The sequence below is a fragment of the Chrysochloris asiatica genome, unplaced genomic scaffold, assembly GCF_000296735.1.
Source record: "Chrysochloris asiatica unplaced genomic scaffold, ChrAsi1.0 scaffold00082, whole genome shotgun sequence".
NCBI lineage: Eukaryota > Metazoa > Chordata > Mammalia > Afrosoricida > Chrysochloridae > Chrysochloris > Chrysochloris asiatica.
Window position 1 is genome coordinate 13305747 of NW_006408600.1, and position 15408 is coordinate 13321154.

General features: G+C 42.2%; 1 protein-coding gene across 1 annotated transcript in view; it reads right to left on the minus strand.

Annotated features, from left to right (window-relative positions):
- Window positions 1–4418: 4418 nt before the first annotated feature.
- NIM1K (NIM1 serine/threonine protein kinase) overlaps window positions 4419–15408 on the minus strand; it is a 39527-nt gene continuing 28537 nt past the window's right edge. The window contains exons 2-3 of the mRNA XM_006865756.1: window positions 8489–8757; window positions 4419–5276 (exon numbers count right to left, since the gene is read on the minus strand). Of these exons, the coding sequence (XP_006865818.1) occupies window positions 4527–5276; window positions 8489–8757 (1019 nt within the window). The 3' untranslated portion in view covers window positions 4419–4526. The remainder of the gene's footprint in view (window positions 5277–8488; window positions 8758–15408) is intronic.

Below are 15408 nucleotides of genomic sequence, written 5' to 3' on the forward strand. Positions count from 1 at the left end.
AAGGCTGAAGTATTGGAGTCTTGGTGTGGCGCTGTGGGTTAATGTGTTAGGCTGCAAAGCCATTTGAACTGCAAGGTTGGTGGTTCAAGCTCACCAGCTGCTCCTTGGAAACCCTACAGAGGGTTGCTATGGGTCAGAACCGACTCGACACCACTTAACAACAACAACAAGGCTGAAGTAAGGAGCTCTGGTAGTATAGTGGTTACGAATCGGGCTGCGAACCTCAAGGTCAGCAGTTCAAAACTACCAGCTGTTCCGCAGGGACTTTCTGTTCCTGTAAAGATTTACAGCCTCAGAAACCCTGTACAGAGTTGCTATGAGTCAGAGCTGGTGGTACATAACCACCAAGCACAAATCAGTGTGTTTTTATTTACAGGGCTTTATGACAATAGCTAAGTGATCACTTGGTGTGGCACTGTAAGGTAAACAATGAACTGCTAACTGCAAGGTTGATGGTTCAAACTCATAAGCTCCTCCTTGGAAACCCTATACAGGATCACTATGAGTCAGAACTGACTCAACAGCACTTAGTGACAACAACAGATCATTTGCCAATGTATTTACTGCCACATCCAAATGCCTAACTTGCCAGCAGATTTTAATGTTTAGCTTTCAGTATGGCTCCGTTCCTCAAGAATGGCAGGCTGATTCATTTGGATGACTTCCACCCTGGAAGGGGCAGTGATTTGTTCTTACTGGAATGAACATGCTCTGGATATGGGTTTGCCTTTGTCATGCTGGGATACAGAGAATATCATATTTATTGTCATGGTATGCCACATAGCATTGCCTCAAAGGACCAATTTTTGTATGCATTGGGGAGCAGTAAGGAGGTAGGGTTTTACAATATAAATATACCTCAATACCAGAAGTAGCCAGCAAATAGAACAATAGAATGGTCTGTCAACTGCTCAGCAGAATAAAACAGTATCCCGCATGGCATTGATTGGAGTGCAGTCTTCCAGGATTTGATGTGCATGTTTAAACAAGGACTGATCTATGTCCCATTGTTGTTGTTGTTATTAGGTGCCATTGAGTCGGTACCAACTCACAGTGACTCTATGCACAAGAGGACGAAACACTGCCCGGTCCTGGGCCACCCTTCCAATTGTTGCCACACTTGAGCCCATTGATGCTGCCACTTGGCCGATCCATCTCGCTGGGGGTCTTCCTCTTCTTGTTTGCCCCTCCACCTTACCAAACATGATATCCTTCCAGAATCACAGCAACTCACACAAGCCAGCACAGTATGACAAACTGACAGACAAGTGGTGGGATCTATGTTCCTTATGGTGAGACCCAATGATGATAGTAGAATTGACCACTTCCCATCATAATCTTTGCATAATGTCACTATGGGTCAGTACCGACTCGATGGCACTTAACAACGACATAATCAGTGACCTACTTGAAAAACTAGAACTTTTCTTTCCTATAACACAGATTGAGCTGGATTAGAGGTTCTGATTCTCCATCAGGGGCTGCAGTAGGAATCCTAGTGGATTGGGCTCTCTGATTATCATATGGCCACTTTGGGCTCCCAATGTCAGTGGACAAGAATGGAGTTATAATACTGGTGGGAGTTATTTATTGTGATTACCATAAAGGCTAAGAAGGAGTATGTCTGGAACCCAAGAGAATTCACTGATGTGTCACTTTTGAGCCTCCTGATAATAGTGAACAGGCAACTACAGCCTTTCAATGACTAATTAAAGGCTCAGATCATTGACAAGGAAGATCTGGGTCACCATACCAGACAAGCATCTAAACCAGCTGAAGTGCTGGCCAAAGGTGAGGGAACTTTAAATTGGATGATGAGATAATGAGTCTCCATCTTGGCCTCAGGACCAGCTGCAGCAATGACTATTCTCCTTTTACTAGCTGCATCAGCATCACCTGTTAACTTGTTAGAAGTGCAAAATCTTGGCCCTACCCCACTTAGACTTTCTAAATCAACAACCTGGGGGTGGGGGTTCAGGGTCTATTGTTTAGTCATTCAGGTGATTCTTATGCACTAGAGTTTGGGAATCACTCAAACTTAGCTTGATTTACTAATCTCCATGTGTCCCCCTAGGTCCTTCTACCTTGAAGGTGACTGACATATCATGGGTTGGATTTACCAGCATGAATCTGAGGACACCAAGGACTGGGGTAGGCTGCATCAGACAGCACCTGTGCACTAAACACTTCTAATTCTTTCAGCCACACTTCTTCCTCCAGTCGCAGATGCAGTGACGATTTCCATGCAGGTTTTGACAGCTTTGTGCAGGTGCTACCTGAGGACCCCTTGTCCCAGGCCAGTACTGTGTACCCCCTGCTTTCTGATCCAGGGATCATCCTCTGACACAAAAGCATGGGCAGCCTGGGGAACCTACTTGGCACTCAACAGAACAATCTGGAAGTGCGGGGTAGATGACACTCAAGGAGACCACTCTTGACCAATGGGGAAATGCTGTTTTCTATCAACACATCCCCTGAGATGTGTTGCATAGGGTTCCTCAGAGGGCCCTGCAGGATTGAACATGTCTCTTGCATCAATACCAAGCTGTTAATGAATCTTTGTATTGACTTTCCCTCTTACCTTATTTCTCTTCTTGTCCTTCACTCCTACTCTCCAGGATAAACTGCTCTACATAGAAACCTTTGTTTTAGGCTCTGTTTGGGGGGAACCCAATTTCAAACCTCCTCCTGCTGCTGCTGTGTGTCATGGAGTTGGTGCTGATTCATAGCGACCTTGTATAGCATTTCTGAGACTGTAAATCTTTACAAGAGCACAAAGCCTCATCTATCTCCTGCAGAAGGGCTGGTGGATTTGAACTACTACCTTGCAGCTAGCAACTCAACATATAACCCATTAAATTATCAGGGCTCCTTTCAAAACTCCTAGCTGCCTAGAATATTTTTGGCCTGTTTTCTAAGAATGACCTCTGTTTCTCATTCAGATTGCAGACAGCCACCTACTCCCTAACAATCTACCCCAAATTAGCAAGACTATTAATATTAGATCGCCCTTTTGAATTTTTCGGCATACTATTTATCATCTGATTTTTTTCCATTAAAAACTGTGTGTGCATTCCATAGACTCCTGAAGAGGAAGGACTGGTTGGTCTGAAGTGTGTGATGAGACCTGGGGACTCCTGAGCCCATGGACACGGACATAGCCATGAAGGGCTAGAGCTGAGAGTGAAGTGTCCAGCTGGTAAGAAGTAAGGGAAGATGCACAAGAATGCCCAAACTTGCAGATAGTACCCATTTGACCTAGCTTTGATGGCTTAATAAGCAGAATTCAACTAGAGGAAGATAAAGAAATTTGATAAAGGAAACAAATGCAAATTGCTACAATTTGATGAAGTTGACCTATACTTATGGATATAGTAGCTCAAAATACCAACTGAGAAGGAAGGAGTCTTCACATCAAGGATCAAACCTATCCCCTCTGTGCACAGGGTTGATAGCAACAGGCAACTTAGACATTGGCTACCTAAAATGGAGGGAGAGGGGGCTATAAAGGCATGAAGTGACTGGCTTACAGGTTTGAGGGAATTTAGTTTTCATAGTGTGCTGGGAAAGGTAAACTCCCCACTGAATAGTTTTCATCTTGTCTAGAAGGATCTGGTGAAAGGAGATGGGGATAAGATCTTTACGATTCCATAGTGAGTAACTGTTACCATGACTAATTGCAATGGTCACAACTGTAAAGGTAGACGTTTTTTAACATAAAGGGGGGAGTAGTTAATCTTATATTCCAGGAAGAGAGGATCCTAGGACCATCAAGAGAGAAGAGCATGAGCAGAATTTCTGTAGGACCCTATCCAGAGAAGCAGTGACACCAGAGAGGTGATGGCATGGCGAGATAGAGCAGCTGAGGAATCTAGACTCATGGAAAGAGAAAGTCTGTGTGCTGATGGCCAGGAGGCAGTCTGACAGAATGTGCCCTTTGGTTGTTTAAGTGATTCCTGAGTGTTTTTGTGTACATAAAAAAAAAAAACAACAACCAAAAAACAAAAACAAGAAGGAAGGAATAGAAGCAAATGCTGTTGAATGATAATGCATGGAGGGGATTGTAATCATTGCAATGAAATATGATAGGATGAGTGTAAAACCGATGTTCTCCCATGTAAACTATCACTTGATTCACAATAAAAGCTTTAAAAAATAATGTGTATGTGTGTAGCTTGTTGATATCTTTTGCACTAGAATATCTGCACATGAAAGGCAGAACCTGGCCTATATTATTCTTTGCCATTTTCCCATACTTACATATAGGGAAACTTGCATAGTGTCTGCCACCTAGTAGACACTGAATAAATGCATGCTGGTTAAAGAAATGAATTCCAGATTCAAGAACAAACTCCCAATCAAGCTGAAATCTGAGCTAATTTTTTGTAAGAAAGAAAATGCATCGGTCAAAGGTTTCCATTTAAATTTATTTAAAAATTACAAAAATGTCTCCATTCAAGTTGTCTGTGAAAAAGTGTAAAAGCAGCAACAATGATCTTGGTCAATTACTAGCAGTCCAATGCAATTTATAAAATTGAACAAAATTTGGATGTGTGTCTTATACCTCTGTAGATCCGGGACCCTTTCTTTAGGTCCCTTTCTTTAGGGTCTGGCAGTATCATTATTGGGACACTTTCCAATGCCTTTTTTCTCTGGACTCTATGTAAGATGATCCGATAGACCCCTGTGATTGAGCTTCGAGCATCTCTTCCTTGGTTATTTCGAATATGCTCTTCTGTAATACCCAGATGTTCTAAAGTGCTTTTGACTTCATTTTCTTCTTCTTTGAGGGTGCTGGCTTCTGACAAATGTTTTGGGTCCAATTGGAAGGGCTCCAAAGGGATGGGGTATGGCACCCCTTGCATCCATTCATTGTTTAGGATGTAGTCGATCCCATACCTCTCCATGGGTACTGGTTGAAGGATTCCTTGGATGAGCCGGTGGCAGGGCTCCGACACATGCAGAGGTATACTGTATGTGCCCTCAAGGATGCTCTTCTTCAGTTTGGCCACAGTCTCTGCCCGGAATGGCATGGTGCCAGTCACCATGAAGTACAGAAGCACCCCCAAGGCCCAGATGTCCACATAAATGCCGACATAGTGCTCATCTCGGAAAAGTTCCGGGGCAGCGTAAGGAGGAGACCCACAGAATGTGTTCAGCATTTCACCTTTTTTACTTACTGTGCTGAATCCAAAATCTCCCACCTTCACACAAGTACTACTAGTGTAGAACACATTCTCTGCCTTTAGATCTCGATGAATAATTTGGTTTTCGTGCTGTGGGAAAAGACATAAAAGGAAGAGTTACCCCAAAACAGTCAAAGGTTCTATTTTTTGGGGTGAGGGCTATCATCTGTTCTACATATAGGTACTCAGGAATTGGTGCCAGAAATAAGAAGTGGGTCTTATGAAATGATCTGTTCCCAACCACAATGAAGCAATCATCCTTGGTGCTATAGGCCATATATAGTTTGTTGTTGTTGTTTTTGGCTGAATGATTTCTTGACTAGGGCAAAACCAGAAGGGCTCACCTTTAACTTTTCAACCATGCATTTTTGGGTGGACACATTTATCTTTATAGAGTTCAGTAGAGGAGAGAAGGTTGCATTTGGCAATGTTCTAACACAGTGTCACTGTGGGTTGTGAGCTGCATGCCCTACCTTTATATTCTGGGTCTAGACAGATGATCTGAGAATCCTTGACTTGCTTAGTTCCAAGGACTCTTGGGAAGTGGTTTAATGTTACTTTTCCTAGTGTGTTTCCTGCGGTATAAATCTAGGCGTTGGAGCCTGATGGCTTGGTTAATTCTAAATTCAACTATGCCAGCTATGTCATTTTCATGTCAGTTTCTTCCTTTTAAATGAAGATACTGATGACCACACCATTAGGCTGCTATGCGAACTGTAGATGATGGTGTATCTACTGTGCTCAGCAGAGTCCTGGCACATAGTCTATGGTCCTCTTTCCTCTTTTCAGTGAGCTGGGAGGGATGGCAGGGGGTAGCACTTCAGGGAACTCACAACAGCTTCCTATTCTGCTTGAGTCTTTTTTGCTGTCTCCATCAGATTTATTTTCCAAGTAAAATGTGGAAGACTCTCGACCCATCAGTTCTATTGCTTGGTGTGGAACTGGCCTGAGGAAAGGTCACCCATAGCACCTGTTAAAAACCCACTGCCAGTGAGTCAATTCTAACTCATAGCGACCCATAGGACAGACTAGGCCTGCACCCATAGCGTTCTCAAGGCTGTAATCTGTATGGAAGTAGACTGCTGTACCTTTCTCCCTTTCTTGTGCCCAAATAAACGGAACAGGGCAAGTTAAATGACAACTGATGGTAGCTATTATCAGGCCGAAACACCCACCGCCACCATTGGGCTCCTCTCTCCTGCTCCATTCTTCTTCCTAGCTCCTCTCCTCCTCATTGCTATTTTGGGTTACGAGTCAGGCTACTAACCTAGTTTGAAGCTACCAGCCGTTCCACAAGAGAAAGATGAGGCTTTCTGCTCCCGTAAAGATTTACAGCCTCAGAAACCATATACAGGGTCACTATGAGACTGAACCAACTCCACGGCACATAACCACCACCACTACCAAGTCACTAAGAGTCTTTGTGTGGCACTATGGGTTAGTTAGTGCACTGGATTGCAAAGTCAGTTTGAACAGCAAGGTCAGTGGTTCAAGCTCACCAGCCACTCCTCAGAAACTCTGTTCAGGGTTGCTCTGAGTCAGAACCCACTCGATGACACTTAACAACAACAACAAAAACAAGTCACTAGGATGGCATCAGGATTTGAGGAAGACTCATTAACAACCTGTGGTATGCAGATGATACAACCTTGTTTGCTGAAAGTGAAGAGAACTTAAAATATTTCCTGATGAAGATTAAAACCACAGCCTTCAGTCTGGGTTGCACTTCAATGTAAAGAAAACAAAAGCCCTCACACCTGGACCAGTAAATAACATCATGATAAATGGAGAAAAGACTGAAGTTGTCAAAGACTTCATTTTGCTTGGATCCACTATCAACACTCATGAAAGTCGTAGTTAAGAAATCAAATGATGTATTGCATTAGGCAAATTTACTGCATAAGACATCTTTTAACTGTTCAGTTTGAGAACAGTTTGGTAAGCCTGACCCAAGCCATGGAATTTTCAAGAACTTCATATGCATGTGAAAGTTCTGCAATGAATAAGGAAGACCATAGAAGAATTGATGCATTTGCGTTATGGTGTTGGAGAAGAGCATTAAAAGTACCATGGACTGCCAGAAGAACAAAGGAATCTGTGTTGGAAGAAGTATAATCAGAAAACGCCTTAGAAGACAGGATGGTGACACTTCGTCTCTCATACTTCGGATATATTATAAGGAGGGACCATTCATTCTGTGGAGAAGGACATCATCCTGGTAAAGTGGAGGGTTAGTGAAAAAGAGGAAGCTCCCTAATGATATGGACAGGCACAGTGACAGCAGCAGTGGGCTGAAATGTAATGATTGTGAGGCTGGCACAAGACTGGGCAGCGTTCCCTTCTGTTTGCATAAGGTCTCTAGGAGTCAGAACTGACTCGATGGTAGAAACAAGTCAGATCTTTGGCCAGGAGTTCACTGGCCCGAGTTCTTCTCTTGCAACTATCCAGGCAGAGGAGCAAAGTAGAAACAACCTCTCAACTACTCCAGACTCCAGACAAGTGACTTTTCTGCCAGTTGGACGGACCAGATGGACTGAGATCTGGGTAAAAAAAAAAAATTGGTCAACATTTTTATGCAACAGATTGTAGTCAGGATGATAAATCGGGCTCCTCCCGTGTGCCCAGCAATATGGCCAGCAATAGGCACAAAAATATCGCTTCTTAGAAGAACTAAAGGATCTGCTTTTGCACTCCATATTTGTCTTAAGAAATAATCAGAGATCTAAAATAAGAATGACATAATCAAGTGTCTGCTGGACAAAGAGGCAATTGATCTAAAGGAGTTCACACAGGTAAGAAAAATCAACGTGAGCTAATGTGGAATTGACGAAAGTTACAGAGAGAGAGAGAGAGAGAGCTGAGCTGGTTTATGATGTATGGGTAGGATTTAGAGGTTATGAGAAGAGATTAAAGGGGAAGAGAACATTCTAGACACAGAGTTAGGAAGGCAAAGCCAGGAAGCAGGGAGAAATCAGTTGTTCTGGTAGATGAGGTTCCAGAAGTAGGTGTGACTAGGAAGTGGGTGATGTTCATCTTGACAGCTCACAGGAATTCCCCAGGAGTTAGGAGGTGGCTGTGTAAATTGAGATCCCTGGACACTGCTTCAGAGGCAAAGAGCACCATCCCAGCCACACTTATTATTCTCACCAAGGAACTACTGTCTACCTTGCAGAATTTAAGTCTCCTGAGATGCTTAAATGATGACAGCCTAAATCTACAGACACACACACACACACACACACACACACACACAATGAGACTGGGATTGAGGCAGGAATCTCATCCCTGGGGCCCTTGCTCACCATGTGCTTCACAGCAGACACAATCTGGGAGAAGATGAGCTTACTTTCTGGTTCTGAGAGCTTCCCTTCAGTACTAATTTTCCCAAAGAGCTCCCCGCCCCCTGCATACTCCATCACCAAGTGGAGCTTGGAGAGGGTCTCCACAACTTCATAAAGGCGGATGATATTGGGATGGTGCAGTTTTTCCATGCTGGAGATTTCTCGGGATAGTAACCTTTGGGTTTTCTGGTCTAACTTGGTCTTGTCCAGGATCTTAATAGCCACCTTTTCTGTACGAGAGAGAGAGAAAAAAAAAAAAAAAAGAAAAAAGAAAGTCAAAGGGTAGGCCAACAATCAGGAGCATAAGTATTTAAGACTAAAGTCGTATAGGATTGGCCCCTCTAGTTTACTAGCACCGAGGATAAGTGGCTGTTCTTCTCACAGAGCTCAGAAGCAGCAATTCTTCATTCAGTTAATGATCATGGCTCTTCCCTTTGACCAGTGCGAGTCTTCCGTACACAGTCATTGATGCCAACTCCTGCCTCCCAGGGGAGATTTCAGTGTTTGATGATGCTAATCTAATTTTCAGGACAAAGTTGAAACTCCTTTGCTTAACCCGGGGTCCTTCTTGATGAGACCCATCCCATTTATTCAGCATCAACTTCCATTACTTCCCTTGTTCACCAACCACATGTCCCCATGCACCCTTCAGTCTAGCCATTACAGAACTTTTTGTTCTTCCCTTGACAGATTCATGTCTGGTAACCTTTCCTCTACCTGGATCTTTTTTTCCATTACTCTTTCCCTGTTCTTCACTCAGCTAACTTATGACTATCCTTGAAGGAACTAAGCTTTTCCAGGAAGCCTTTTAACAGTTGTTTTAAGTTGGTCATGATGTCCAAATTCTGTGCATCCAGAGCTCCAATGTACTGTAATCCCAGCACACTGACCTATATGTGTTGACTCCCTGGTCTGTCTCCCCTTCATATGCTCATCTTTGCATGGATTGTTTTATTTGACTTTGTTGGTGTCTGGCATGTAATATGACAGTGATATGCACCAGTACACAGGGTTTATGGAATGTTGGTGAGGTCACAAGGAAAAAGTGCTGCAATGTGTTGATAGTGAAGGATTAAATTGGTTCAATCCTTCTGGACTATAGTTTGGTATTATTCATCAATACGCTTTAAAAAATGGTCATACTCTTTGACCTAATCATTTCACTTTGGGCAATTAATCTTAAGAAAATAGTCTGACACATGTACAAGGATATATGTGTAAGAAGGTTACTGTGAGGACAATATTATACGATCCCACTTGTATGAAATATCTAGAATAGGCAAAGCTATAGAGATCAACATTTATTAGTCGTTACCAGGCTGGGAGGGAGTATGAATGGGGCAGCGTTGTTTCAGAAGCATTGTCTGTCTATGGTGATGTAGAATGTGGCAATGGATATTTATGAGACATGCACAACATGATTCATGTAATTGGTGTTACTAAATTGCACACATGAAAAATCTTGATTTGGAAAACATATATTTCTTTACAACAATTTAAAATGAAAAAAGAATATATGACAAAAAAGAATACCATGATATTAGAAAGAGTATGCAGGTACAGCAACAGGGATGATAAAGTAAAATGTGGTACCTCTATGGCACATCATGCTGCAATCAAAATTTATGATGCTGATCTTTATTTACTGATATTAGAAGATGCTCAGTATACAAGTGAGAGAAAAGATCAGTACACAATTTCATAGGATAAAAGCCTGACAAGGTATTCACAAACATACTTAGAAGTTATTTAGGTGGGTTATTATAAATAGCTCTCCTTCCTTTTTTTTTTTTTTTTTTTACTTACTCTATATTTTCTGTAATTAACTAGACTAATTGTATAATAAAAATGGTTAATATTTGAAAACTAATGAATCTCTAGTTTGGAATAAAACTTTTTTTATTCCAAAGTAAAAGTCATTTTTTGGTTCAAACTGGGCAAGACTTTCTATTGGAAAAAGGATTCTTTATCAGGCAAGTCAACAGAGAGAAGAGGATTGCAGGGTATATGTTTAAACTACTTGCAAAAAGACATCTTTGAAGAACTTTGGCACAGTAGTTATTATCATGAAAATGTCATTGCTGTTAAGTGCCATGGAGTCGGTTCTGACTCATAGCGACCCTGTATAAGGTTTCTGAGGAGCAACTGGTGGATTTGAACTGTAGACCTTGTGGCTCACAGTCCAGTGCTGATCCCACAGTGCTACATCAGGAGTCTAGCATGAAAATAGGTGCCACTATTTTCAAATGGAGTCCTGGTGTGGCACTGTGGGATAAAGCACTGGACCACAAGGTCAGATTGGACCACAAGGTCAGCGGTTCAAACTCACCAGCTGCTCCTCAGAAATCCTATACAAGGTCACTATGAGATGGAACCGCCTCGAAGGCACTCAACAACAACAACAGTTTTCAAATGGAACCAGTGGTTGTTCAGTGGTAGAATTCTCACCTTCCAAGACCCTAGCTATGTTGGATTCCTAGCCAATGCACTTCAATACAGCCACCACCCTTCTGTCAGTGGAGACCTGCCTGTTGCTAAGATGCTGAAAAGGTTTCAGTGACGTTTCCAGACTAAAACAGACTAGGAAGAAAGGCCTGCCATCTTACTTTAAAAAAGATCAGCCAATGAAAAACCTATGGATCATTACACTCCAATCCCATTACACATGAGGTTACCATAGATCAGAAACTAGCTCAAAAACAGCAGCCAACAACAACAGCTGTTTAATATAGGTAGCTTAATTGTATTGTAAAGCAAGATCATTAAGGTTCTGAAATGGAAAGATGCAGGATTCAGAGTGTCTTATCTGGCAGCACTTCCTCTGGTGGAAGTGATATTGAGCATTGAGGAGGCAAAACGTAAAATAGCAGAACACTCAGGGTTGGATAATTCGATGGGCAGTCCACCCCAGAAAACTGATCACAAACTTCAGTCTTTGGACCTTTTTCTTCTCTGGACCCACCTTTTCTACTTTCTACTTTTCAGTCTTGGATTAAGATTCCATTTAGGCCTGTGAGCAAGTATAAATTTCTACAGTGTGATGAATTGGACCTTTGCTTATGGATGCAGATGTTCTAAATTTCAGCTGAAATGGAAAGATTCTTCATATCAAGGAACAAACTTTTTCCCTCAGTGCACTGGATTGACAAGGATGGGAAATCTAGATATTGGCTATCAAAAATGGGGTGCTATAAAGGCACAAAGTGGCTGGCTTACAAACTTTCATGAGTGTGCTTAGTTTCAGAATGAGGGTAGATTTCTTGAGGTAGAATCCCAATGAACAGTTTTCCCCTTCTCTAGGTGGATCTGGTGAAAGGGGATGGGGAATGATGCTGACAGGCTTTTGTGATTCAATTGTGTGTAACTGTTAACAGGGTTAATTGTGATTATCACAATTATAATTGTAGAAGATGTGTAACTAATGGGGGGGGGGGAGTAGTTTATCTTTCATTTCAGAAACAAATGATCCCAGGACCATCAAGAAGGAAGAGTATGAGTAGAGTGTGAGATCCTACCTAGGAAAGCAGCAACAGCAGAGACAATGGCAGAGGAGATGGCATGGAGAGATAGAGCAGCTGCGGGCTCTTGGCCCATGGACTCAGTAAGGCTGTGTGCCTGAGGGAAGGAGTCTGGCTTGCAGAATACACCTATAGGACACTTAAATGAATATATATTTTTTGTTTTGTATATGTACATCAAATCTTTTTTTTTTTGTTCATATGTGAAATATAAGACGTAAACGGGAAACCACCGGGAGGATAACTGTTGTTGTAGGTAGGCAATTGAAATTACTGAGATAAAACAAAGCATATAATTTATTGAATGTAAAGCTGATGATCTTGTGTTATAACCTTCACTCAATTCACAATAAAAAATTAAAAAAACAACAACAACAAAAGATTCCATTTAGGCTGTTTATTTCAAACTTCTTGTGGTATCTGGAATGTGCTTGATGTGACTTTTCTATCCAGTGTCTTCTTGATTCCCACCAAGTGACTGGGTGGGACCATGCAAATAAGGAGTACAGGACTCTAGGCTGGGAGTGATTACTTTTGCCGTCCCAAGAGGTTTAAAAGTAGCCATCTCAGAAGCAGGGACAGACGATCATAGAAAAGTGGAAACAGCAAAGCTGGTGGCAGAGGCAGCTTCATGGAGCAGCTGTGGGCATCTAGGCCTGGGTAAAGCTGGGTAAAGCTGATGCCTATGAGCAGGAGGCTGTCTTACAGAATGTGCCATTGGGACATTTACAGACTGACTAAAGGAGCTTAGAAACACTTGTCTGAGTAGGGCAGGGACTATGGAGCCACATGGCTGAGAGGCCAAAGGCAAGAGTGAAGCATGCCTGCAGCATGGCAGAAAAGAGGTGTTTCTGATGGGAACACTACTGCATCCTGAGTTGGCTTTTGAGTCTGAGTTGTAGCCTGTTCACTTCCCTAGTAAACCCCATCCTGAGTATTGTTATGAGTTCTGTGTGGCCACTGGAATGGATTATTAAACCCAGATGTGAAGCAAAGAGTGCTGTGGGAGGGATGGCTGGTGATAGAATAGGGTAAAGAACGGTGTAGGGTAGAATCATGTCTAACCTACCAGTTCATAGGAATCAGCCTTGGGCTAATTTTGAATTTGATTTTCTTTCTCACTTTTATAGCCAGCAGAAATCAGATATGGCCCCCACATGGTTTTGGACTTCTGGTTTTGTGAACTGTTATTTTAAGTCCTAAAGGAATGACTAACTCTCCAGCCTCCCATCTTGTAGAAAGCCTGTGGAATAGCCCATTGCTTCTTGGCTCTCATCATCACTGATTCAGACCTCTGTTAAGGTACTTATCACCCTCTGCAGCTTCTCTCCTCAGAGATCACTGTACACCATGCTACACATTTTGAGGGTTCAAGCATCAGTGGGGATTCAAGTTAAGGTCACAAGACTCCCTCTAGAACAATCCTGGGTAGTGCAAACAGTTAACACCCTCGGCTGCAAACAGAAGGTTGTAATCCACCCAGAGGCACTTCGGAAGAAAGGCCTGGCAAGCTATTTCCAAAATTATCAGCAACTAAAAACCTTATAGTGCACAGTTCTACAATGACACACATGGGATGGCCATGAGTAAAACGACTCCACAGTTACTGTTTTGTTTTTTTTTTTAAATCTTATTTCAGTCTTATGGGATGCTTAACTAAGATTTCCTTCCCAGGCCCAGTGGTAAAATGAGGAAGTCAGAGAGTGAGTGCTTCCTTAAATTCTGTATTATAGGCACGTTGCTAGCTGAATTCTAGCTCTGACTCCTTCCCTCATCTTTGTGCTAAATTAGATTATAGTCATGTCTCAAAGCATAGTTGCATAACCATCTAAAAATCCTAAAAGCCTTGGTATTTCAAATTGTCACTAGGTTGTAAGAACTGTTGTTCTGTGAAGAACTCAGTCCCTAAATATATTCTTTCTCAAAACGTTCAGTGAATATACATTCACAACACTAAGAGACCAGAAGAACTAGATAGTACCCAGCTACTACTACCAACTGCTTTGAATGGGGTCACATTAGAAGGTCCTGGATCGAGTGGGAGAAAAATGTGGAGCAAAACTAAAAATCAGGAGGCGGGGCTTGCTGGCAATAGGGTAGAAGTGCAGTGAGGATCTCCGTCAGCAATAACACAGAATACCAGATGAAGCAGGTTCAGGGAACGGTTCCAAAACTCTGAACCACATACATAGTAATATTTTTAAAATTTGAAGGCTTATAGCCAGTGGAATTTGTAGCAGAGCGAAAATCTCATACTTTCGAACCCGTTGGGCTAAGTGGCCTAGAGCTGCCACGTTGGGCAAGACCAAGCAGGGGAAGGATCAGAGCTGTCATGGATTGATGCCTGTCAGAACCTTGGAGATAAAGGTGTGGTCATTCTTTTTTTTTTTTTTTAGGTGTCTGCTCATTGGCCTCTTGCTGTCTGTGCATGTCCATTCTGGTGACTAGAGGGGGTTCCTAAGCGAGTGGACACCCCGCCAAAGGGGAGTAGTAGAACACCCCCAGAGAGTTCTACTACACATGTGCACAGATCTTCTCAAAATTTAAAGGAACAGATTCCACTTAAAACTAAACGGCAGTGCAAACGGCAGTGCAAATGGCCAGAACAGGGATTGTGAAACAGGAGAGACAGACTAAGACTGAAAGGCTGATAATTAAATCCTGAGATACATCATAACAACCAACAGTAGCATCTTGAAATTTCTCAGGTGGCCTTGAAGGCAAGAAGCTGAAAGAGGATATTAAAGTCATACTCACATTAGACAACAGATTTTTTTTTTTTTCTCTTCTCTCTTTTCTGCAATTATAGATTACAGTATCCAATCTGAGTTTCTTTGCTGTTCCTGTTTTGTTTTTTGGTCCCCTTTTTACTTTTAGGGGGCTTTTTCTTTCCCTATATTACCCAAGAAGAGACAGCAATTGCTGTCATACAGTCAAGCTACAATCACACCCTATAAAATCCCACCCAGGCAAGAACCAATACCAGCTGCCATACACCAGGTTACTCTGAGTTGAGTAATAAGAAGAGTGAAAAGGGAAGCCCATCTCCTGATAACATCTACCTGAGGCAATCAGAAAGCATTAAAAATACCAAAACACATACTCAATTAAGTGTTAAGGCCACAGTTAACTACTGAACACACCCAAGAAGCAGAAGAAGATGACCATATCAGCACATGTCCAGAAACAAGATAAAGTGACAAGACAAATGATCTGGATGGTGGTAGACCTACACTCCATATTAGAAGGAGGGCAGGCCTTGGAAGTGCCTGAGAAGGAATTCAGAAAAATGATTATAAAATGTATCAAAACACTTCACAATGGAGTTGAGAAAAATAAGGAAGAAGTCAGGAAAGCACTACA